The 26,681-nt window shown below is 39.8% G+C and overlaps 2 protein-coding genes and 1 long non-coding RNA gene across 12 annotated transcripts in view; 1 reads left to right on the forward strand and 2 right to left on the reverse strand.

Annotated features, from left to right (window-relative positions):
- Positions 1 to 5,294: 5,294 nt before the first annotated feature.
- The window catches only part of LOC106094069 (IQ motif and SEC7 domain-containing protein 1), a 134,282-nt gene continuing 112,895 nt past the window's right edge, over positions 5,295 to 26,681 (reverse strand). For 5 of the 10 annotated variants that reach the window (XM_059363960.1, XM_059364059.1, XM_059363990.1 and 2 more), the window contains one exon: positions 5,299 to 5,935. In XM_059363960.1, the coding sequence (XP_059219943.1) occupies positions 5,574 to 5,935 (362 nt within the window). In that variant the 3' untranslated portion in view covers positions 5,299 to 5,573. Of the gene's footprint in view, positions 5,936 to 26,681 lie in introns of all 10 variants that reach the window. The other 5 variants (XM_059364162.1, XM_059364140.1, XM_059364167.1 and 2 more) reach the window with 3 other exon arrangements.
- LOC131995533 (uncharacterized) overlaps positions 6,745 to 26,681 on the forward strand; it is a 59,851-nt gene continuing 39,914 nt past the window's right edge. The window contains exon 1 of the mRNA XM_059364260.1: positions 6,745 to 7,366. Coding sequence (XP_059220243.1) covers positions 6,841 to 7,366 — 526 coding nt within the window. The 5' untranslated portion in view covers positions 6,745 to 6,840. The remainder of the gene's footprint in view (positions 7,367 to 26,681) is intronic.
- LOC106094070 (uncharacterized) lies at positions 20,636 to 21,249 on the reverse strand. Its single transcript, XR_001222467.2, has 2 exons — positions 21,154 to 21,249; positions 20,636 to 21,076 (listed from the first exon to the last, which is right to left on the reverse strand). It is a non-coding gene; the product is annotated as an uncharacterized LOC106094070 (long non-coding RNA).

Here is a 26,681-nt window from a genome sequence, read left to right on the forward strand (position 1 = left end):
GTTAATATAGGCTCCCGCATTCCACATCCAACATTGTCGCACTTTCCCTTTATTTGTCTGCAACATGATGAAACAAAAGATAGCTGATATTAAACGATTGTTAGGGTTTGTGGACAACGCTTCCTCATATTTATGATTGCAATTTGCTTTAAGATCGTGTGCGGGAAAAAAAAGGCTCATTTGCTATAGGCTGTTTGTCTATATATGACAATTCGCTTAATTATCCCAACGGATACAGGGATTTTTTCTTCATGCCGTTTTTTATTGAATTCAACATCCCGAGTAAAAAATTAATATGGTTAGATCCAAATATATCTGGGATAAGATAAAGTTGGACCTAATTAGATCCTATTGGATCTGCCATATGCAATTACATATAGTTATGCAAATGCAAATTTTGCCCATGAACATTCCACTAAGGAACTGGGGCAAACTTCTCACATATCATTGAGTGCAGTCCGATTCATGTTTAAGCTCCATGATATGGGGCCTCCTTTTTATAGCCGAGTCCGAACGGCGTGCCTCTTTGAAGAGAAGTTTTATATGGCATAGTACCTCACAAATGTTGCCAGCATTAGGAGGGGAAAACCACCGCTGAAAGTTTTTTTTTAATGGTTCCGCAAGGATTCGAACCCAGGCGTTCAGCGTCATAGGCGGACATGCTAACATACATATAGTTATATCTGATACTATTTTATTTTGCCCGTGAACATTCCTCTAAGGAACAGAAACTTCTCACATATCAATGAGTGCAGCAATCCGATTCAAATTTAAGTTCAATGATAAGGGGCCTCTTTTATAGGCGAGTCCAAACGGCGTGCCGCAGTGCGACACCTCTTTGGAGAGAAGTTTTACATGGCATAGTACCTCAAAAATGTTGCCAGCATTAGAAGGGGAAAACCACCGCTGAAAATTTTTTCTGATGGTCTCGCCAGGATTCGAACCCAGGCGTTCAGCTTCATAGGCGGACATGCTAACCTCTGCGCTACGGTGATCTGGTAATAAATATAATTGGAAATGGGACCAGATATAATTATATCTATTGTATATAATTATATCCAAAGAGATATGCTATATATAATTATGTCTGGCCTTGGATATAATTATATCTAGCCTTAGTTATAATTATATCTTGGGCAATATATATGTATATTTTGCGTTACAAATATCTGAATTTTGTTCTTTCAGTGTTTTTGAGTAGAAATGATTAAATTTTATTGAAAATGTATAGCAAAAAAAATATATATATATATATATCAATGAATTTGTGTTTGTTTATTTGTAAATTTGTTTGTTCCGTATAGACTCAAAAACGGCTGAACCGATTTCTTTGAAATTTTCACAGGTTGGTCTGGTAGGAGCAATAGGCTTTATAATTTGTTGATATCGGAAGGGGCGGACTCTCCCCCTTACCCCATAGTACGACACATGAATAAAAGTTGGCCGAAAAGGGGCAATATGGGACTAAAATTAAAGGTATTCAAGAGTAGACGATCGTCCAAGTAACTGGGGGCCGCCCGACCCCAAAACCACCTAAAATAGGATTTTTGAACGATCATGGCAATATGGGACTCAAATGAAAGGCATTCGAGGGTAAATTACGAATATGGTCAGGAAGGATGGATAGACTTTATAATTTGTTGATATTGGAAGGGGGCGGTCCCTCCCCCGTTACCACAAAAACACCACTTAAAATCAAAAGCGGACCGATGGGGACAATATGGGTATCAAATGAAAGGTACTGGTGTTAAAAATTGGGATCAAATATCCAAGGGGGCCCAACCCCAAAAACTCCCCCAAACAGACATATTGGACGAAACATATCAACAGGGAACTCAAATGAAAGGTATTCGGGAGTAGACTACGAATATGACATAAAATATGAGTCAATCATGGCAATATGGGATTAAAGTTAAAGTATAAGGTTGTGGACTACGAATCTGATAGTTTTAGTCTGCAAATATATTTAGCGGACCACCTCACCCTAAAACAGTTGATAATGACCTAGCAGAACACTGTGTGATTTAATTAATATGTGGGGGCACTAATAATTGTAGGCCGCCATACCCCCAAAATTATGACTTTCAGCGTGATAGCAGGAGTTGCAAACATTAACGTTAAGGTTGCAACCATTTTCAGCTCATCGATAGATAAGACCAAACGACGTGCTGCTGGGCAACAAATTGTTCAAATGTTTCACATGGTTTAATAGTAAGAACTGTCGCCACCTCACCAAATATATAGACTGGCAAATTAGTTCTTTACCACAGAAAATAGTTTCATATGCCAATTTGATTTTATTTAGAAGTAGACTAAATTACGACTATTGAATAGGTAATCATATAGTCATTTATAGACAACAAGCACATGATAATCCACTCCAAGCAAGTAGCACAAACATTTAAATTAGCGCCATCTACTGGATGTTTTAAATTGGATTTAGTTTATCCAATTTAAAACAGCCAGTAGATGGCGCTAATTTGAAGAAGCCAACATGAACAAAAAGAGGACAAGGCGGTCAAAATTAATCACACAGCATTTATCTTTGTTATGACAACCTATCGGTCCTTTGAATAAAGAAAAATAAAATATAGCAATTTCGTCGCGGTATTACTTTTTAACTTTCCCACTCAAGACGGTGTTTTAGGTAGTTGAAGTGCTAATATTTGCCATAGATAAAAATAGATATCAATAGAAAAAATTTCTATAGAAAAATCTTATTAGTTAAAATGTTGCAAAAATATAAGATAAGAAAATAAGAAACATATTTTTCGCGTGGTAAAAATGAAGACGCAGCGAAGCGGGCCGGACTCAGCTATCTATATATATATATAAAAACGAATTTTTGTTTGTTTGTGTTTGTGTACGAATTTGGTATACAAATTTCACCCTAAGTTTTCGGGCGTTCCCCCACCTTCACAAAGCCCCCCAATAGGACACTTTCACTGCTTTGGGCAATATGGGTATAAAATGAAAGGTATTTAAAAGTAGTGTACAAATCTGACATAAACATTTTTTCTTGGTATCTGAGGTGCCTCCCCAACTCCCAAAACCCACCAACAGGGCATATTTACCAATTGGGACAGTATGAATATCAAATAAAATCTATTTAAAAGTACAGTATCTCACATAAAAATGTATGCCTTGGTGTCTGAAGGGCCTCCCCTTAGTAAGTCATATTTACCTATTGGGACAATATGAGTATTAAATGAAAGGCATTTTCTTATAACACATCTGTTATAAGAATTTGGTCCAAAGTTATTAAAAATCCGCAAAACGGGCATGCATGTCCAACGTCACAAAATGGGTATCAAATGAAAGTTATTTGGGGGTTGAATACGAATCTTGGCAGAGTCTGGGAACGGCCCACCCACTAAATACCCTTCAATAGGACGTGTAGTTCGATCGGAATAATATTGGAATTAAAAGAAAGGTCTATGACAGTAGATCTAATGTTGATATAAAGATCCAAAAATCTGGGTCACGTTCTGCCGTTCAGCAGGATATGTAGATCGCGACAATTAAGGACTCAAATAAATGGTATTTTAGGTCTTAACGTCGGGGGGACCGGCCCTCCCCACCCTATATAAACAACACCTAACTGTCATGTAGGACGACTGAGAACATATTGTACACAAATGAAAGGACTTATCAGAGGGGAATCCCCCTCCCCCATCCTAGAACATTAAAAGTTATATATGAAGACATCAGGATAGATTAGGACAGCAATAAAAGGTCGTTGGTAGTACACTTTTTGCCTTCAGATTGGGATAGACACAGAAAGCACCTCTCCCGGCAAACCTGTGTCTTGACACTCAACAGAATCAAGCAGACGAATGATAGAACACAACAAACTGCTACAACTACAATGTGCTTACCCAAGTGGTAGTTTTGAAATATGAATTTGAAAGTAGATAATCAACACAAAAAAATTTTAAGGGTGTGGATCTGAACGGGATCCATAGCCTTGAATGTCTTGACCACCAGCTTAAAAATGCTTAAAGACAAATCGATTTTGAAAAAAACATTTTATGGAGTAGCGAAGCGCACAGGGCCAGCTAGTTTTAGATAAAATCAGATGGAATAGAGATACATATTTTCATGACTCTTTTTGTGTTTTGTAGAAGAAGTGATACCAAATAAAAGTTCCTTACAAATGTGTGCCTAAAGTTTGACGTAATAATTGTTTTTAGCAGTGAATATAGCACTACTTGAAATCAATTTTTTAGTATATTGGCTGCCATGACATTTACGGCTAGGATATAGCCAGACATACCTTAAATTATTGGAAACATTTCAAGTTCAAAAAAAGTGAAAAAATGCCAGTGGAATTTTTTTTGTGTGAAACTTTTGAAATTTAGTAAAAAAAAAATTGCCATAGTGATAACGGCGTGATTTAATATCAAAATGAAACAAGTTGACATTTAAAACTTTTTTAATACTTCCGCTTTATGAAAGTGGAAATAAATGATAATGCTAAATGATTCGCCAAAGTTTGCGAAAACTTTAAGGTAATGCGAGTAGCTTTTTCGATTTTGTGTTTTTATTTTGTGCATACATATGCTGGCACAATTTGTGTGATATTTGAAGTAAAAAACTTAAGTTTGCTTTTACAAATTAGTGGAACAGAGTTTTATCCTAATTTTTTCGGGATTTGACTATACCTATTATAAGAAAGGGATGGAACTAGTTCGGTCCGCAACTACACAAGAGTATTCAATGCTAATTTGCGACATGATTGTTTTGTTGTTGTAGCCACATTTGCATGTGGAGGTGGCGATCCTCGTAAGCTCTTATAGGTGAGCAAGCTCGTTCGGGTCTATACGACCGATCGCCGCGGTAACTAATGGCCATTGGTCTTTTAAAGGCGCCAATAACCCGTCTTGTATTGAGTATAATAGGCACACAGTATTTAAGCAAGAGCCGGAGCCACCTGGCCTCTTACTGAGACTCTCCACTCGATACCGCTGATTGTCCGCGACTGCAGTAGCAGCTACTCCGTAAGGAGCATTCCACTACCACTATCCGGTAGCTCCCAGCTAAGACATCCACACCACACATATTAGAGCCCAAAATTCTAGCCTGTGTCCCGTGTCGGAACATTTTATGGTATTTTTTATCCGTGTATGTTACCTTCTATTGGTGTATTGCGTACATTGGAAAAAATTTAATGCAAACGACAATTTCATAAATTGCTTTTGTTGTATTAATGTAATTTAAATTATTTACAAAACATTCGTTTAGGATCATTTTTATATATTCCTATAAATAATGCTGATAAATAGATATATAAGATTGATAGACGCAACCAGCAAATAATTTTAATAATACATGTGAAAATAAATATACAAATAGAAATTTGTAAGTTGTTATGTATTTATAAATGAAGTATATATGTATATAGAGAAAGTCCTAAATTTAATTTACAAAAAACCTATGCATAGCAATACGAAGACAAATGTGTATTATTAATTCAAAGAATTGATGAAAAATCGAATTAGTGATTATAAGACGATGTTGGGGTTTTTACATAACACAAGAAAACAATGACAAAATAATGAGATATGCATTGTTTAGACTTCCGTCGATTTGTTTTCCTCCGACCGAGATAGTTTTCGCTCACGTCCGGGGATTCGACCGGCAATTGAAGCCTGAGACTGCTGCTGCTGGTGGTGCTGTTGTTGTAACATGAGAGCATGTGGATGAATGTAATTAACTTGATTATATCCTTGAATCCCTGGCGCAATAAATAGGCCTCCAACAGTAGCAGCTGCAGGACCTAGTCTTAATTTGGCAACGGCTGCATTAGCCGCAGCAGCTATAACTGCTGCATTTTCCCGCGACGCATTACTATTTGTGGTCGATTGAAACGATATTGACATTCCACTATCAAGAGAACCAACGCTACCACGTCTTTGTGGTTTATCGCTACCGACTGTAAAAAAAGAGAAAACTTGAATTATTTAATGAACTTGCATGGGCTATTAAATAAATACTAAAGAAAAATTAAAGAAAATGTCGCACTTAAATTATTTTTGCAAATAACGATAATGGCTTTTCTATATTCACAAACATGCAAAAGTCTTTTTATTTTTATCATACCCATACAAGCGAGCATAAAATTTCATAAGGTCATATTAAATTATGAGGAGAGATGGTCCGTATGACGATATTTAAGTTTTCCGGCTGTCAAAAAGTTGTAAACCTCGAAAAGGTCATATACTTATATAAAACGTATAAAAAGTAGTAAACGTTTTCGATTGGTTGTTGTTGCTATAGCGCCTATAGAAATATTTCAAAATTTTATGATAAAAATTTTTTGTTTAATATCTTTTTTTTAGTCAGCGTTCCACCTTGCGGAGCAGGTTGACCATATTAGGATATTAATAAATGCCACCAGCGATTTCGAATTCGAACGATTTTGTAACTCCGTCAAAACAATTTTAATACCCTCCACCATTAGATGGGGGGTATACTAATTTCGTCATTCTGTTTGTAACTACTCGAAATATTCGTCTGAGACCCCATAAAGTATATATATTCTTGATCGTCGTGACATTTTATTTCGATCTAGCCATGTCCGTTCGTCTGTCTGTCGAAGGCACGCTAACTTCCGAAGGAGTAAAGCTAGCCGCTTGAAATTTTGCACAAATACTTCTTATTAGTGTAGGTCGGTTGGTATTGTAAATGGGCCATATCGGTCCATGTCAATCCCATGGCAGCCGGTTGTACGCACCGGATTGACCCGATGGAATCTTCATCGGCAAGGGCTGCCGCCTCAGTGTACGTGTTCGTCTTTTTTCGTCATGGGAGAGGCACATCCCGGAGTGCCTTCTCCGTATGCTTTTGGTCCGTGCCGGGATTGAAAAGAACCCCGGACCCTGGTTCTGTTCCGTTTGCCAGAACCGCCTTCATCATCGGTCAGTGTCGGTGAGGTGTAACAGGTGCTTGGAGTGGGTACATTTCCGTTCTTGCTCTGGCCTAACTTCGCTACGGGAGTATAGTCATACTGGCTATGTCGCTAGGTGCTGTGCGAACATAGCCAGCAGTGGGTCACAAGCGTCGCCGTCGTCGCCTTCGGCGTCCTCGTCGTCGGACTATGTGACCCCCCCGACCTCTCCCGTACGGCAATTTATGCAAAGACAGCACCCTAGCCCTACTATTGCCAGGCCAGTGTCGGGAAATGTATCGTTCCTGCAGTTAAACTGCAATGGACTGCGAGGCAAGATTGATGAGATTGTAGATTTTATGAGTCGGAAGAGCATATCGGTCGCAGCGATCCAGGAGACAAAGCTGACTAACACCTGCAGCTTGCACAGTTGTCACGGCTACAATGTGCTACGTAAGGATCGCTCAAGGAATGGAGGTGGGGGATTGGCCTTCGTTATACACCATTCCGTGCAGTATAGACCTATCTCGCCTGCGCTTGACGCTAGTGACCCATACATGGAATGTATGGGGGTAGCAGTCAGGTCTGGTACTGCCGAGATAGAGATATACAACGTGTATATACCGCCGGTTGGCAGCTGTGTCCCGATTAATGGCCAGGCCTACAGCCCCGACATAAGTGGGTTGCTATCTGGCCATAGTCGTCTGGTTCTGGGGGATTTCAATGCACATCACTCGTCATGGCATTCTCCCTTAGGCAACGACCAGCGTGGCATAGCTTTTGCAGAGCAGATAGATAGCTCCACGTTTTGCACGGTGAATGAGGATGCCCCCACTAGGATTACAAGGAGGTGCAGCAGCTCGCCAGACATCTCAATCGCATCCCCTGATCTCCTGAGTGACGTATCCTGGCAAGCCGTCATCTCTTTGGGGTCAGACCACCTCCCCATAATCCTCACCATCGACCGACCACCCGACTTCATAACCTCTGAGCGCCGAACGTTCATCAACTACAAGAAGGCCAATTGGACTGGCTTCAGAGAGTATACCAATCGCCGCTTCAATGAACTGCCACCCCCCTCTGATGTGCTTGTGGCCGAGAGGAAATTCCGAGACATCATCAACGCAGCAGCCGCTCGCTTTATACCAGCCGGTCGAATACCGCAAGTGCGACCCAATTTCCCGGCGCAAGCAGTGGTACTCGCAGACGAGCGTGATGGGATTCGTGCTATGGACCCCGCTAAACCCAGAATCAGCGAGCTGAATCTGGAAATAAACAGGGTAGTCAACGAACATAAGCGGAATTTGTGGCTGGAACACTTGGAGCAATGTAACTTAGGCACCGGTGCAGGCAAATTGTGGGCCACTGTTAAGTCTCTCTCGAACCCCGGCAGACGGGACGACAGGACCTCAGTCACTTTTGGCGAGTTAACCGTGACTGATCCGAAGAGATGCGCCAGGTTGTTCAACCGTCAATTTATCGTGCATCCCGAGAGAGACAGGCCACGAGCCGATGATGGCTGTTCATCGGCTCGTGGTCTCCGAGCCGATGAACAGCCATCACAATTTACCGTGGGCGAAGTTACGAATGTCATCCGTGGCGCCAAATCTTCCAAGGCGTTGGGCCCCGACGGAATCTCTACATTGATGCTGAAGAATCTGGATTTACCTGGAGTTGAGTACCTTACCACTGTCCTTAACCTGTCATTGAACACTCTTATAGTTCCCGATGTCTGGAAAATGGGCAGAGTGATCCCGCTACTGAAGCCTGGTAAAGACCCGAGTTTGGGGGAGTCGTACAGACCGATCTCCCTTCTCTCACCAGTGGCTAAGACGCTTGAGGCATTACTCCTCCCGAGCCTCGTAGGAGAATTTCCATTCGCCGAGCATCAACACGGATTTCGGAGACTGCACAGCACAACAACAGCTTTGCATGCCATCACCACACACATTTGCCGTGGCTTCAATCAACCCAGGCCATGTGATAGGACGGTCCTCGTGGCATTGAACCTATCGAAGGCATTCGACACGGTCAGCCATGCCAAATTATTTGAGGACATCGCCAACACGTCCCTCCAGCCAGGCCTTAAAAGTTGGGTCGCGAATTATCTGTGTGGCCGCCAGTCATTTGTGGAATTTAGGGATAAGAAGTCAAAACACCGTAGAGTGAAACAGGGAGTTCCCCAAGGCGGGGTGATATCTCCGGCTCTGTTTAACCTCTACCTATCCTCCATCCCACCTCCTCCAGACGGCATAGAGATCGTATCATATGCGGACGACTGTACGATCTTGGCATCAGGCCCCCCACCCATTGATGACATCTGCGATAGGTTGAACGTCTACCTCAACGAGCTTGCCTCATATTTCGCTGCAAGAAATCTGAAGATATCCGCCACCAAATCTTCAGCCACACTGTTCACTACAAATACGCGTGAGGTGAATTCTGAGCTGACTGTGATGGTCGATGGGGAATTGATTCCGACCATCAAGTGTCCCAAAATACTTGGCGTCACATTTGACAGCTCCTACACTTTCTCCCCACATGCCACAGCAATCTGCAATAAAGTCAAAAGTAGAAACAAGGTCCTCAAGTCACTCGCTGGCAGCACTTGGGGTGCAGACAAAGAAACCTTGTTGACCACGTACAAAGCAATTGGCCGGTCTGTGGTAAGTTATGCAGCGCCAGTGTGGTCACGTCAACTTTGTGACACGCAGTGGAATAACATTCAGATCTATCAGAATGCCGCCCTCCGAACTGCGACGGGCTGCCTCCTTAGTTCTCATGTGGACCACCTCCATCAGGAGACAAAGATCCTACCAGTGCGAAGACATAACTACATGCTGTCTAAGCAATACCTTTTGGGCTGTTATCGCAGAAATCATCCAAATCATCATCTTGTGGATAGATACCCACCGCCCAGAAGCCTTAAGGTAAATCTACATGATCTAGAGCGTGAGGTCCAGCGCTACAAGAGAGAACCTCTAGATCAAGCGGCATATCAAGCGGGTCTGAACAACATTCATGCAGACACGGTAGCAGACGCGTTAACTGGCTACCGGGTGAATGTAGTCCTTGGAGAACGACCGCCACCCATTGCACCCGAAGAAATCGACCTCCCCCGGCAAACCAGAGTGATTCTGGCTCAATTACGTTCCGGCAGATGCAGCCGCCTCAATTCCCACAGAGCTAGGATTGATGCCGACGTGCAAGATGTATGTCCCGACTGTAACCAGGGACCGCACGATACACGTCACCTGTTTAACTGCCCGGCCAGACCCACTCGACTCAGACCCAGATCCCTGTGGACGCACCCCATCTTAGTCGCGGAGTTCCTGGGTCTTGACACTCAACAGAATCAAGCAGACGAAAGATAGTACACAATAAACTGCTACAACAACAACAACAACATCGGTCCATGTTTTGATAGAGCTGCCATATAAACCGATCTTGGGTCTTGACTTCTTGAGCCTCTAGAGTGCGCAATTCTTATCCGATTGGAATGAAATTTTGCATGACGTGTTTTATTATGATATTCAACAACTGTGCCAGTATGGTTCAAATCGGTCCATAACCTTATATAGCTGTCATATAAACCGATCTTGGGTCTTGACTTCTTGAGCCTCTAAAGTGCGCAATTCTATTCCGATTTGAATGAATTTTTGCACGAAGTATTTTGTTATGATATCCAACAACTGTGCCAGGTATGGCTTAAATCGATCCATAACCTGATATAGCTGCCATATAAACCGATCTTGGGTCTTGACTTCCCGAGCCTCTAGAGTGCGCAATTCTTATCCGATTGGAATGAAATTTTGCACGACGTGTTTTGTTATGATATCCAACAACTGTGCCAAGTATGGTTCAAATCGGTTTAAAACCTGATATAGCTGTCATATAAACAGATCTGGGGACTTGACTTCTTGAGCTTCTAGAGGGCGAAATTCCTATCCGATTTGGCGGAAATTTTGCGTGACGTATTTTATTCTTCCTTTCAACAACTGTGTCAAATAAGGTTCAAATTGGTTCTTAAGCTGATATAGCTGCCATATATACCGATTTGGGCACTTGACTTCTTGAGCCTCTAGAGGTCGCAATTATCATCCGATTTGCCTGAAATTTTGTACGACGGATCCATGTCATGACCATCAACATACGTGTTTATTATGTTGTGAATCAGTCTATAGCCTGATACAGCTCCAATATAAATCGATCTCCCTATTATACTTTTTGAGCCCCCAAAGGGCGCGATCCTTATTCAAATTGGCTGACATTTTACACAGCTCTCCAACATATAATTTAATTGTGGTCCAAACCGGACCATATCTTGATATCGCTTTAATAGCAGAGCAAATCTTTTCTATATCCTTTTTTGCCTAAGAAGAGATGCCGGGAAAAGAACTCGACAAATGCGATCCATGGTGGAGGGTATATAAGATTCGGCCCGGCCGAACCTAGCACGCTTTTACTTGTTTTTGCTAGGTTTACGATTTTTTAGACTTATAAATGTAGAATAAATGTAAAGAAGCAATAATACTTACTAGCCCACCCAAACACGCTCCGTTGTAACTTCTACAATACTACTACTAATATTTCTGTGTTGATTTTTTACAAATTCGTTTTTATTCTTTTATTCTATCCAATGTTTCGTCGTGTTTTAATTTTTGTATTTTAATAGTGCACAATTGTGGCCTACACTTCTGTCTTATAATAACAACTTTCGGTCTTCAATCGTTGTGTCAAATGAGATGCTTCAAAAGTGGTCTGGTGGACAGATAAGTAGATTAATTGTTGTCCCTGGTTGCATGCGTGGCACACGTCCTGCTCGTTGGCGTTTTCCCTTGCGAAAAGGAGTTTAGGTGGCTGAATCTACCGGATCGTTCTTGGGCAGAACTACTTTAGTGTGTAGTATAGAGAATGTGGCCTGTCTGATACGCTGCTTTATCTAAAGTTACTTTTAAGGAGCTAGAACTTGAACTTGAGTGCTACCGAAAAGTCTTATGGTTTTATTCCTACTCCTGCGGAGTAAAGGCTGCCATATGTGGCACCAAGCATTTTTGAATAATGAATGGTCTGGAGTGGAATGAATGCAAATTTATACATATGGATCTAAGAATATTAAAATATGATACCTATGCATACATATACCAATTCTAAAATGCTCGTATTTTATTGTCAATAAAAATGAAAAACTTATGCAAACCTATGGTGGGTACATGAGATATTTCAACCGGGAGAACCTAACAAAATTTGTACTTGTTTTAGATGAAAAAGTGAAAAATAATTTCCGTGCATAGTAAAATATACGTAAATAGTAAGAATATAATTTCTTTTATAAAAATAATTAAATTCATAATTTTTAATCCTAACTCCCTTTCATTTGTTTGGGGGAATTTTTCCCAAATTTTATCGTCTCGTTCCCCCTTTTGCTTCGATTCAGAGTACCCAAGTAGAAAAGTTGATATGGTCAGATCCAATTATATCTGGCATCAGTGCTTGAACATGGGACCTCTCGTTTGCTAGTCAGTTGCGCCACCAACTCAGCCAACCACTTGCTTATAATATGCGCGGCTAAACTAAACAAATACAGTTGTCTTAGAACAGCGCCAAGCAGTGGGCCAAACGGCAAAAAAAAATTGGAAATAGGTCTACAACTTTTTATCTGTTGATTATAGCTGCACGTTATGTTCTAGGCAATGACCTTTTTGATTATAATTTGGTAAGAAGTTCGGCTTGAGGTCATGTACAATTATTAAAAACAGGTGTAGGTGTTTTTTTTTATTAATTGTTTTATTTTAAAATTTTCCAATATTTCGATTATCGCCGGTAATCTTTTTTCATTCGATATCCATATTGCCCCTAGGTTATTTTACTCCAAAGTTTTATACCAATTTTGTGTTTTTGGGGTACCATAAGGTGGTATACAAAATTTTGTTTAAATCGCGAATTTTAGTATGCCACCTTTTATACCCAGCATCAGATATAATTATATATAATTGGATATGGCAGATACAATTGGATCTGATTAGATCCAACTTTATCTTATCCCAGATATATTTGGAACTGGCCATATCAATTTTTTTTACTCCGTTACCTACTTTTTCCCCTGGGAGATATTTCCCTTTTTCGAAGTTTGTTTAGAATAAGGGAAAAGATAGTAGGGAAAAAACTTCCGGAAATTTGTTATTCAGAATGGGGGAAATGGAGTAGGGGAAAAAAAACTGCCGGGGAATTGTTATTCAGAACAGTGCTGAATAAGGCATAGTGTGGCCACACAATTAGTTACTTTGACTCCTTTTAATATTTACTTCAATGTTTAAATGAGTGCGTTGCCAAAGTTGTATTTAACCGTTGCCAACATATTAAACCGCAAACGTCATTGTTCACAGCCCCAGCTTAAGCTTCTGACTTACCTTAATGCCAAATAACACCAAATACGGCCACACGCATTACACCAACAAGCACCCGCACCCTAATAGTGACCTCTTTTAGTATAATCTTTCTCTTGTCACCTCCCACACCCTCACCACTAATACTCCTATCTATGGCTTTGCATTCACACCCATGACGAATGCATTCGAAAAAAAAAACAAAAAAAATTGCTGTTTATGCTTCTCCCTCTTTTATTGAAAATTAATACATCATTTTCATGGCCTTTCTTCAAGGAATTTTAATTTTCGTATATTCGTCGACATCAATCTTTCGATTGATGCTAATTTCATAAAAATCCATTCAGCCGTTTGACCGTGATATGTACCACAAAATCGCCTTTATGAAACTCTTGGCAGTTAAATAATATATAAAGGGTGATTTTTTAGCTATTATTTTATTGGCAACACTGGTTTAAACAGCCCACGAACGTTTCGTGTTTTGTTTCACTGTCAAACATCTTCAGTTTGGTCTATAACACTGTGCTACAAAACTTGAAAAAAATATGCAGTGATTCTAGTGTACCGGATTTCTATGACTCTTGCCTTCTATTGAAGGTCACAACAGTATCTTTCAAGCAAGGTATGTTTCCTTTAAATCGGCCCAAAATCGCTAAGTTACAGTGGCTGAAATATGAAAAAACACACAAAAAAATAAGACCACGTTTCCTCGGTCTCTATTCTGCTTAAAATGTACCAAACATTATATATAATTAATTCAGTGAAAAAGAAAATTAAATGAGCTTTCCAAAATGTGCAATAACAATAAAATTGGTTAAAAATAGATTACTTCAATTTTTTGTGTTTTGACTTTTTCTCTTTATTTAGAAGTTTCTTAAAATAAATCACTTATGCATGAATGAAAACGTGCATGGAAAACAAGCACATTTTTTGAACACTCAGCAACAACACACATACTTTGGCAAAAACAAAAAAAAAAACGAACTAACCCATTAATGACAATTGTACCAGCTTGAGTACAGTAAAGGGAATGGTTAAAAAAGTGTTTTATTCTGTAAAAAAAAACAGGATGATCCTTATAAAAGAATTAAACATTTTTTACGGCTTGGGTTTTTTGTGGGTAAAATAGGTAAATGTTACTGGGCTAAATATGTAGAGGCTACAAAGGTACCAAGCATTTAATGTAAAAGGACTGTCATTTTAAGCCTTTAACCTGTTTGTTTTTAACGATTCTTATAAATAAAGTCAAAAATTTCTCATTTTTTATGGCCTTGATTGTTATGGGTTGAACGGGTAAACGTTTATGGGTTATTAATAGATAAAGGACATAACGGAACCAAACTTGTGGTTGCGAAACTGGTACTTTATAATTTCCAAAGTGAACAACATCAGAGTGATTTTGGTGCAAAAAGTGAAGTATTAGAAAGTCTTTATTATTAAAATTTGCCAAAGATCGAAAGTATTATTAAATAACATAAAAATGTGTAGTAAAAGAAACAGTTTTTGTTGTATATGTGGATTTTATGTCGATAAACGACATAAAATAGATGTATCGGTAAAGAAGCATATTATTTCTCTTTATGAAGGATATTTTATTCGTCCCTTAGTATATGGAAAATGGTGTATACCATAGGTTTGCTGTTCGTATTGTCACTTAAAGCTTAGATTCTGAAAAAAATTTTAACATTTTTCTTTTGAATTGCCGTTTCTTGAACCGGTTAATTGGCTTCCACTATGTGTGCATAGAAAAAATAATTGCTATTTCTGTTTAACTGAAACAAATGAATATCATTTCAAAATAAGGCAACATTAATTATGCAAATGTTGAATAAAGACTCTATCGCGTAAGGAAAACGACGTTGTTCCGAAAGTCATTAACGCAGTATCACCAGATTGAACTGACTTTGAACCATCTCCAAGCAATGATATAATCTCCGAATCAGAATAGCCCCTTCTGAAGCGGAATTTATAAAACAATATTTTATATCCCATGATCTCGGTCGGGATTTAGAGTTGTCGAAAAGACAAACGGAACTTCTAGGTTCCAGACTTAAGCAATGGACTATTTGCAAGAAAATGGAAACATTACATTTCGCAGGACCGAGGAAACTAGTTTGTTTGGATCACTTTTAAAGGAAAGCACTGTAAATAGTTGTTGTTGTTGAAGCAGTTTGTTGTGTTCAATCTTTCGTCTGCTTGATTCTGTTAAGTGTCAAGATCCAGGAACTCTGCCACTAAGGTGGGGTGCGTCTACAGGGATCTGGGTCTGAGTCGAGTGGGTCTGACAGGGCAGTTGAACAGGTGTCGTATATCGTACGGTCCCTGGTTACAATCGGGACGTACATCTTGCACGTCGGCATCAATCCTTGCTCTGTAGGTGTTGAGCCGGCTGCATCTGCCGGAACGTAATTAAGCCAGAACTACTCTGGTTTGCCGGGGGAGGACAATTTTTTCAGGTGCAATGGGAGGCGGTCGTTTTCCAAGGACTACATTCACCCAGTAGCCATTTACCGCATCTGCTACCGTGTCTGCATGAATGTTGTCTAGACCTGCTTGATATCCCGCTTGATCTAGAGGTTCTCTCTTGTGGCGCTAAACCTCACGCTCTAGATCATGTAGATTTATCTTAAGGCTTCTGGGCGGGGGATTTCTATCCACAAGTTGATGATTTGGATGTACTCTGAGATAAAAACTCAAAAGGTACTGCTTAGACAGGATGTAGTTATGTCTTCACACTGGTAGGATCTGTCTCCTGATGGAGGTGTTCCACATGAGAACTAAGGAGACAGCCTGTCGCATTTCGAAAGGCGGCATTCTGACAGATCTGATTATTATTCCACTGCGTGTCACAAAGTTGACGGGGCCACATTGGCGCTGCATAACTTGCCGCAGACCGCCCAATTGCTTTGTACAACGATGTGTAAGAGCTGTCAAATGTGACGCCAAGTAAAGGGTGATTTTTTTGAGGTTAGGATTTTCATGCATTAGTATTTGACAGATCACGTGGGATTTCAGACATGGTGTCAAAGAGAAAGATGCTCAGTATGCTTTGACATTTCATCATGAATAGACTTACTAACGAGCAACGCTTGCAAATCATTGAATTTTATTACCAAAATCAGTGTTCGGTTCGAAATGTGTTCAAATTTTGACAAATTTTGTTCAGCGATGAGGCTCATTTCTGGTTGAATGGCTACGTAAATAAGCAAAATTGCCGCATTTGGAGTGAAGAGCAACCAGAAGCCGTTCAAGAACTGCCCATGCATCCCGAAAAATGCACTGTTTGGTGTGGTTTGTACGCTGGTGGAATCATTGGACCGTATTTTTTCAAAGATGCTGTTGGACGCAACGTTACGGTGAATGAACACATTTCGAACCGAACACTGATTTTGGTAATAAAATTCAATGATTTGCAAGCGTTGCTCGTTAGTAAGTCTATTCATGATGAAATGTCAAAGCATACTGAGCATCTTTCTCTTTGACACCATGTCTGAAATCCCACGTGATCTGTCAAATACTAATGCATGAAAATCCTAACCTCAAAAAAATCACCCTTTATTTTGCGACACTTTATGGTCGGAAACATTTCTCCATCGTCCATCACAGTCAGCTCAGTATTCACCTCACGCGTATTTGTAGTGAACAATGTGGCTGAAGACTTGGTGGCAGATATCTTCAGATTTCTTGCAGCGAAATTTGAGGAAACTTTGTTGAGGTAGACGTTCGCCTATGATGCCAATAATGCCATGATCGTACAATCGTCCGCAAATGATACGATCTCTATGCCGTTTGGAGGGGGTGCAATGGAGGATAGGTAGAGGTTGAACAGTGCCGGAGATATCACACCACCTTGGGGAATTCCCGGTTTCACTCTACGGTGCCTCGACTTATTATCCATAAATTCCACAAAGAAGGGAGATCGGTCTGTTAGACTCCCCCAAACTCGGGTCCTTTCCAGGCTTCAGTAGCGTGATCACTCTACCCATTTTCCAGACATCGGGAACTATAAGTGTTCAGGTTGAGGTTACTCTAGGTAAATCCAGATTCTTCAACATCAATGTAGAGATTCCGCCGGAGCCCAACGCCTAGGATGTGAGCACCACTTCATACGGAGTAGCTGCAGCGGCGGTCGCGGACAATCAGCGGTATCGAGCGGAGAGTCTCACTGAGAGGTCGGACGGCACCGGCTTTTGCACAAATACTGAGTGCCCATGATGCTCGATATGACAAGGCAAGTTATTGGCGCCTTTAAATAACCTTTGGCCAACCTGTTCCCGCGGCGATCGGTCCTTTGGACCGGAACGAGCTTGCTCATCTACAGGAGCTTGATGAGGATCGCCACCTCCACATGCAAATGTAGCTACAACAACAACAAAGTATTCTTGCTATTTTTGCTGTCCCAGCTGAGACTCTTCTAAACATCACATTCAGAGACTAAAAACTGCGTTCAACAGCTTTAATTGGTGAAAAATAGCATAAATATCCCCTTCAACAATCCAAAAGACGTCATTTTACCTTCGTTGCACATAAAATTGGGCTTAATAAAGCAATTCGCGAAAGCACTTTATAAAAATGGAGCAACATTCAAATACCTTGAACAGGGATTTCCGCGAATTACGGGCGGAAAATTAAATAAGGATAAAAAAGTAGACCAATCGGGACAAAATGGAACTCAAATTAATGGTATTTTAGAGTAAAGAACAAATATAATATTAAAAATTGGATCCAAGTATCTAGGGGGCCGGCTCAAGCCCAAAACTGCCTCAAGCCTAAAACCACTCCAAATAGTAATTTTTCGCGATCATGCCAATGTGGGAGCCAAATGAAAGGTATTTGAGAGTAGACTTCGAATATGATATTAAAAATTAGGTCCAAGAAATGAGGAGCCACGCCAACCCCCTAAACCAGTCCCAAATCGTAATATTAGCTGATCCTGACTATATGGGATTCAAATGATGGGTATTTGAGAGTAGATTACGAACTTGATACTAAAATTTGTGTCCAAGTATTTTGGTGGTGCTCTAACCCCTAAAATCACCCCAAATCATGACAATGGTGGAATCAAGTGATTTATATTTTAAGTAGAATGTGAACCGAAACAGTCTAAAATGTTCACAGATTGTGTAAATTGGTCTGGAAGGAGCGAGAGAATATATAATTGTTGATACCGGAAGGGGACGGACACTCCCATAAATTCCACCACACCCCAAAAGACACTCCTGAAAATTAATTTTTTAACCATGGTAAGGTATTTGGAAGCAGAACACGAGTTTGTTATCCGCTTCTGGGGCTAAATGCCTAGGTGTCCGCCACACCCCAAAACAAGACATGCTTACAGAACATGCCAATATGGGGGTGGGCGGGCTTCTAGACTCTTGGCACTAAAATTGCATACCAAATCCGTGTTCTATTTTCAAATACCCTTCTTAGGAGCCCCATATTGCCAAGATCGATAAATATGTCCTGCCTGTGGGATGTAGATATCAGTTTCGTGCTCTACTTTCAAATACCTTTTATTTCAGTTCCATATTGTATGCCCAGTCTGTATGCCTGTTTTTAAGGGGTTTTTTGAGAATGGCGCCCCCATATGGGTGTTTAATGGGGGGTTTGGGGTAGGGACGGCTAACTATTGAGTCCCTATTGTCCCGATCGGTCCAGTTTTATTTTTGAGCTGTGCTTTTGTGGTAAAGTAGAGGGTCCGCATCCGATATCAACAAATTATATAGCCTATTGCTCCTTCCAGATTGTATTCGTAATGTACTTTTGAGTACCTTTCACTTGAGTCCCATATTGTCATGATCGTCCAATGTGCCTATTTGATGAGGTTTTGTTGTCAAGGCGACGTCCTAGATACTTAGACCCAATTTTTAATATCAAATTTGTACTCTACTCACAAATACCTTTGATTTGAGTTCGATATTGTCCCGATCTGCCAACTTCTGCTTTTGAGTGTTGTTTTTGGGATATCTGAAAGTGTCGGATACTCCCCCTTTCATATATCAAAAAATTATATAATCTCTTACTCCTTCAGATATCAAAAAAATTATATTATCTCTTACTCCTTCGAGATCAACCACACAATCTGTGAAAATTTCAAAAAAAAATCGGTTTAGCCGTTTTTGAGTCTATACTGAACAAACAAATTTATAAACCCTCTCCCAAATCTCTTTTATTTAAATCTCACTTTGGACTTTATAGTCGTTTGGGGGTTTTTGGGTGCACCGCGGCTCCCCAGACACTTGGGTGCAAAATTCTTTTGACATTCTCTTCCCCAATACCTGTCCCCAGAAATTAACGAAGTAATCAAAATTATTCCTTTAGAAAGCTATAAGGCTTTATTCGATCAACACTAAAATGATTCACACCATTCGCTGCATATTCGATGCCTTTGAGAGTGTTAGGTTAAATAAACAAAAGAAATTACAATGCACGGCTTTCGTCATATTCTTTTTCTTTGAATAGTGTTGAATACTGTTGTGTTGAATACTGTTGTTTTCAAATTATTGTGGAGGCGACAATATGCATTATTTTTACGAATGGATTCCTAGGCAATGAAAATGGCATCAAGCCGTTCTCGCACTTTAAAATGAGTGAACACGATAGACATGACGCGAATGACACGCGTCCACCTTATACCAGCAATCGTTGTTGATGCTTATGACACTCACCACCAAAACATGAAATGCTATTTTATGATTCGTTGAGCAACTAAAGGCGCTATTACACGGCAAGTAGAAGTCTTATGGCATGCCACTTTTTGTATTCGCGTGTAATTGAAAATGTTTGTCAAAATTGTCAATTTACGTACGACTCATCATTTTCGCATGTATGTTATTTTCGTATGACATAACAAGAAATTTGGGCAAAAGCTGATTTTTTATGCGTATAATTGTTAAAGTGGTGAGAAAGCTGGTTAAATCATAGGTTTGTGAAAATAATATAATTTGGGATTGCTTTCATTCGACTGATAACAAAAACAGCTGATTTCTTTATGTTTTCGTTTGTTTGTTGTTTTCTTTATGTTTCGTTCAGAAGGAATAGAGCACGCTCTATCGAAAAAAATTACATGTGCTATTTTGGAAAGTGATTTTCATATGTTAGTTTCATTTGTATCACACAACATGTACAATTCTACATATGCTACATTTGACATGTCATAAGACATCTACATGCCGTGTAATAGAGCCTTATGTGTTTTTGCTAATGAGCATAAAATGATTGCTGGTCGTATTTTACATTACATTTTTTGAGCAATACTCACGAGGCTAACATGTATTGCAACTGGATAGAAGACACACACACACAGTTATCGTCCAAAATGATCGTTGACATTATTGTACGTGCTTTGTTATGGCGTGGGTAAAGAAAAAATGGAAGTAAGTCTTTTATTTTTAAACGGACAGTGATATCTCTATGAAATTTACATAATGATGTATGCAACTTAAGGGCTCTAAAGGTTCCTGGATCCTATTAATGAGCCAGCCTCATTCTTAATTCCCGCTAAATTATTCCATATAAAGCTTTTGCCTTTACGACGCGGCCATAATTTATAAAGCTCTTAAGTAATTTTTTCCTCTACATCTAAGAAATCTTGCATTTTGATTTATTTGCCACTGCTTTATAGTTGCAAGAAATTAATAAATTTGAAGATGGCAATCTAAAATCTATTCCCAGTAATAGTGGCAAAGAAAAATTAACGGAAAAAACAATTCTTCTGCTCAACAGCTCGTAACGTCGCTGAAAGCCTGAAAAACGATGCGTATAGCCGTGCACAGTTCATTCGTAGCTGTCTCAACAAAGACTGAAACAAAGAAAATAATAATGAGTGCAGTCTTGCCAAAACAGAAAATAATTTCCAACCAAAATGTTTAAACCTACAAAATCTTCAACTCGACGACCACAATTTAAAATTTCTTAAAAATTTACTCTAAAGACAAAAGTTTGATATTTTCTCTCAAAAGACAACATTTTGATAACAATTTCCAATGGACAAAAGTTTTGATAACATTTTTTCTAAATAAAAAATTTTTACACTATGCTACTAATAGAAAAAAATCGATTTGGGCCGTCCATCCGACCAAATCCTAAAATTTACAAATCCATCCGCGCAAATTTGGTAGAAAAAGCCCAAAACGGCAACACTGAATGCGTATGACTTGGCATCAACGCTACCCTGAAGGGCTGAACATTGCTGATCTATGTGTCTTTACCGTTTGTTTGTCTGTTGTGTTTCAATGTTTTGATGTGGCATGCATAACAGGCGTTTGCTTTGGCACAAGTGTCATTTGAGTGCCAAATTTAGGGTCTTATGCAGTTCTCTGGTTGCTTAGCGATCAATCGACAAAAACCGTGAAGGTAAAATGACATCTTTATTATCTTGGCTACAGTTTTTTTTTAATTTGTAATTTATTTTTTTACACCCGCACAACAAGAATATAAAATTCTTATAATTAAGGTGCGGGTAATATCTCCAACAATTGTACATAGTAAACACTTAAAACTAAGAATCTATAGCTATACAATACATCAAAGATTTTGAATGAATAACTTACTAACGGAAAAAACTAACATTTGTGGCTTTGTAGATTTGAATTTAAAAGAAAACAAGTAAAAGCGTGCCAAGTGCGGCCGGGCCGAATCTTATATACCCTCCACCATGGATCGCATTTGTTGAGTTCTTTACCCGGCATCTCTTCTTAGGTAAAAAAGGATATAAAAAAAGATTTGCTCTGCTATTAGAGCGATATGCAGATAGGGCCCGGTTTGGACCACAATTAAATTATATGTTGGAGACCTGTGTGAATTGTTAGCCAATTCGAATAAGAATTGGGCACTTTGGGGGCTCAAGAAGTAAAATAGAGAGATCGATTTATATGGGAGCTGTATCGGGCTATAGACCGATTCAGACCATAATAAACACGCATGTTGATGGTCAAGAGAGGATCCGTCCTACAAAATTTCAGGCAAATCGGATAATAATTGCGACCTCTAGAGGCTCAAGAAGTCAAGATCCCAGATCGGTTTATATGGCAGCTGTTTCAGGTTATGAACCGATTTAAACCTTATTTGACACAGTAGTTGAAAGTAAAAATAAAATAAGTCATGCTAAATTTCAGCCAAATCGGATAGGATTTGCGCCCTCTAGAAGCTCAAGAAGTCAAGACCCAAGATCGGTTTATATGACAGCTATATCAGGTTATGGACCGATTTGAATCATACTTGGCAAACTTGTTGGATATCATAACAAAATACTTCGTGCAAAAATTCATTCAAATTGGATAAGAATTGCGCCCACTAGAGACTCAAAAATCAAGACCCAAGATCGGTTTATATGACAGCTATATCAGGTTATGGACCGATTTGGACCATACTTCACATACTTGTTGAATATTATAGCAAAACACGTCGTGCAAAATTTCATTCCAATCGGATAAGAATTGCGCACTCTAGAGGCTCAAGAAGTCAAGACCCAAGATCGGTTTATATGGCAGCTATATCAGGTTATGGACCTATTTGAACCACACTTGGCACAGTTGTTGGATATCATAAAAAAACATGTCGTGCAAAATTTCATTCCGATCGGATAAGAATTGCGCACTCTAGAGACTCAAGAAGTCAAGACCCAAGATCGGTTTATATGGCAGCTATATCAAAACATGGACCGATATGGCCCATTTACAATACCAACCGACCTACACTAATAAGAAGTATTTGTGCAAAATTTCGAGCGGCTAGCTTTATTCCTTCGGAAGTTAGCGTGCTTTCGACAGACAGACGGACGGACAGACCGACGGACATAGCTAGATCGACATAAAATGTCGCGACGATCAAGAATATATATACTTTATGGGGTCTCAGACAAATATTTAGGGTAGTTACAAACAGAATGACGAAATTAGTATACCCCCCATCCTATGGTGCAGGGTATAAAAAACAAAAGTGAATTTATCAATTAAAGAGGAATTAATAGACTTAGTTGATCCGAAAAAAAAGACATTAAAGTAAGTATAAAAGAATAAAAATAAATATATAAATGAGTCTTAACATTCATCAACTTAATGCAGTAAAATGTTTTCAAAGTGTGATTTTAAATGTTGCCGAGTTACTGAGTAATTGCAGATCGTTAGGAAGTGAATTCCAGAGACGTACAGTGAATATGAACATATGCCATTCAGAAACAAGCCTCCCAGTATTGGATCGAAAATCTCAATGGTTTGGCAGATAAATCTCCACCATTGTATGGCAGGAGGATTTGACGTTATTCTCCTTTAGGAACCATGGGTGTGTGGAGGAGTGGTTGGTGGACTAATAATTCCTTGATTTAAACTACTCAAAGGTATTAGGAACGGGCATATAGAGCCTGTGGCTGAGTGTAGTGTCTCGATTGACAACGCCGGTTCTAAGTTTAAACGAAGATATGTTTCTAAGTTTTCTGAGGGATTAACAGAATTGGAAACTCCGACGTATATGACATGTTATTGTTATAGCAGTTTGTTGTGTTCTATTTTTCGTCTGCTTGATTCTGTTGAGTGTCAAGACCCAGGAACTCTGCGACTAAGATGGGTTGCGTCTACAGGGATCTGGGTCTGAGTCGAGTGGGTCTGGCTGGGCAGTTGAACAGGTGACGTGTATCGTACGGTCCCTGGTTAGAATACATCTTGCACGTCAGCATCAATCCTTGCTCTGTAGGAGTTGAGGCAGCTGCATCTGCCGGAACTTAATTGAGCCAGAACTACTCTGGTTTGCCGGGGGAGGTCAATTTCTTTAGGAGCAATGGGAGGCGGTAGCTCTCCAAGGACTACATTCACCCGGTAGCTATTTACCGTCTCTGCTACCGTGTCTGCACCTGCTTGTCTAGACCTGCTTGATATGCCGCTAGATCTAGAGGCTCTCTCTTGTAGCGCTGAACCTCACGCTCTAGATCATGTAGATTTACCTTAAGGCTTCTGGGTGGTGGATATCTCTCCACAAGATGATGATGTGGATGGTCTCTGCGATAACAGCCCAAAAAGTATTGCTTAGACAGCATGTACAATAGTTATGTCTTCGCACTGGTAGGATCTTTGTCTCCTGATGGAGTTGGTCCACATGAGAACTGAGGAGACAGCCCGTCGCAGTTCGGAGGGCGGCATTCTGACAAATCTGAATATTATTCCACTGCGTGTCACAAAGTTGACGAGACCACACTGGCGCTGCATAACTTACCACAGACCGGCCAATTGCTTTGTACGTGGTCAACAAGGTTCCTTTGCCTGCACACCAAGTGCTGCCAGCAGTGACTTGGGGACCTTCTTTATACTTTTTTTGCAGATTGCTGTGGCATGTGAGGAGAATGTAAGAGCTGTCAAATGTGACGCCAAGTATTTTGGGACAATTGATGGTCGGAATCATTTCTCCATCGACCATTACAGTCAGCTCGGTATTCATCTCACGCGTATTTGTAGTAAACAATGTGGCTGAAGATTTGGTGGCAGATACCATCAGATTTCTTGCAGCGAAATATGAGGCAAGTTCGTTGAGGTAGACGTTCAACCTATCGCAGATGTCAACAATAGGTGGAAGGCCTGATGCCATGATCGTAACATCGTCCGCATATGATACGATCTATAATACATACGTCAAAAACGTCATAAATCTAGCCAAAAAAAAACTAGCTTCTGGCAGAATTGAAAAATAATTAGGAAATCGTACAATTAGTTTCAACTTTTGTGAATTTATGAATATGGCAACACTGGTGTCTTATTCACCTATAGCAACAAGAATAAATCTAAAACAATATGTTGTCGAAATTAAACAAGAAGCGGAGCAAATTCGGTGTTTATGGCGTTTACTACTTTTCTTACTTTTTTTACAAGTATATGATTTAAAATTCTGTTCTGTAATTTATAGCACTTTTTGTCTTGTTGTGCAGGAATAACAAATAAATAAATGAATGAATGAATATGACGTTTTCGTTTACAACTTTTTGACAGACGAGACCCTAAAAAACCGACATACAGAACATCTCGGTTCGTAATACTCTTCATACTTGGTATCAATTGTCATATAAGCCAAGTAAGAAATCTGTTTAATGATGTGGAAGTTGACTAATCAATTCAATCCAAGACATACTCGCGAAAAGCATTAAACAAGAGCAATCGCGAACAGTTAACTCAGACGATCTATAAACAATCTTCTTGGTTCTGCTCAATATTCAGAACCAGGAACACTAACGCTAAGGTGGGGTGCGTCCAGAGGGATCTGGTTCCGGCTGGACAGTTAAACAAGTGACTTTTGTCGACTGGTCCCGGTCACAATCGGGACACACATCTTGCACGTTGGCATCAATCCTTGCATGCAATTTCATGGCAGCCGGGTGTACGTACTGGGTTGACCCGATGGAGTCCTTCATCCAAGACCTGCCGCCACAGTGCATGACGAACTGGTACAACAACAACAATCCCATGGCAGCCGGTTTACGTACCGGTTTGACCTCGCCAAGGGCTGCCGCCTCAGCGTACAAGACACTGATACAATAACAATCCTTGCACTGTAGGAGTTGAGGCGGCTGCATTTGTCGGATCGTAGTTGAGCCAGAACTGTTCTGGTTTGCCGGTGCAATGGGCAGCAGCCGTTTTCCATGTACCACATTCACCGGTAGCTATTCACTAGTCAAGATCCGCTTTTTGAAAGGACTTTTAGAGTAAAGGACGAATTTGATATTCGACTTGGGCGACAAGTATCTGGGGCCGCCACAAAAATCCCCGAACGAATCAGGAGGGTCCTAAAAGCTTCCACGAAGACATGGTAGCATAAGCGGTAAACACCCATCGTGTGAATATCGTTTTTGAAAAACATCCGCCACCAATAGCTCCTGAAGAAGTTAACCTTCCTCGACTTACCGAAGTAATTATGTTTAAACTACGTTCCTTTAACTCGATTCCTTCTGGAATAAGATTAATGCCAACATGCTGGATGTACCCAAAGTGCGAATTATAACCACACCACACACATAAGCTGAAATATCTGTTTCATACAAATGTGACAACGATGTCAAAAGATAGACAAACTGTTTTGTACGCTTTATAAACACAAATGTTCGTAAATTAATTCGAAATAAGTTCTAAATTAACTTTTAACGTATAACTTATGAATGTATTTTGTATTTTCCAATGAGAAAAAGGCGAAATCGGTTACTTGCACGATATTAAGAAGAACAAGCAACCTGTGGGTCTTGTTGCATATGGTCATTCAACCATCATTCTGCTTTTAATGCTTATCTACTTAATTCAGGCTTTAAAATTTTTCTACCAGAACTAATTATTGAAAAAGACAGCGTAAATAACAATAAAATATATGCTAAACTATGATCTGAAGAGTTTTTAGTACTTAGTATCCTTAGATCATGACATGAAAATATTCACGAA

Source organism: Stomoxys calcitrans, chromosome 1 (genome assembly GCF_963082655.1).
Source record: "Stomoxys calcitrans chromosome 1, idStoCalc2.1, whole genome shotgun sequence".
Taxonomy (NCBI): domain Eukaryota; kingdom Metazoa; phylum Arthropoda; class Insecta; order Diptera; family Muscidae; genus Stomoxys; species Stomoxys calcitrans.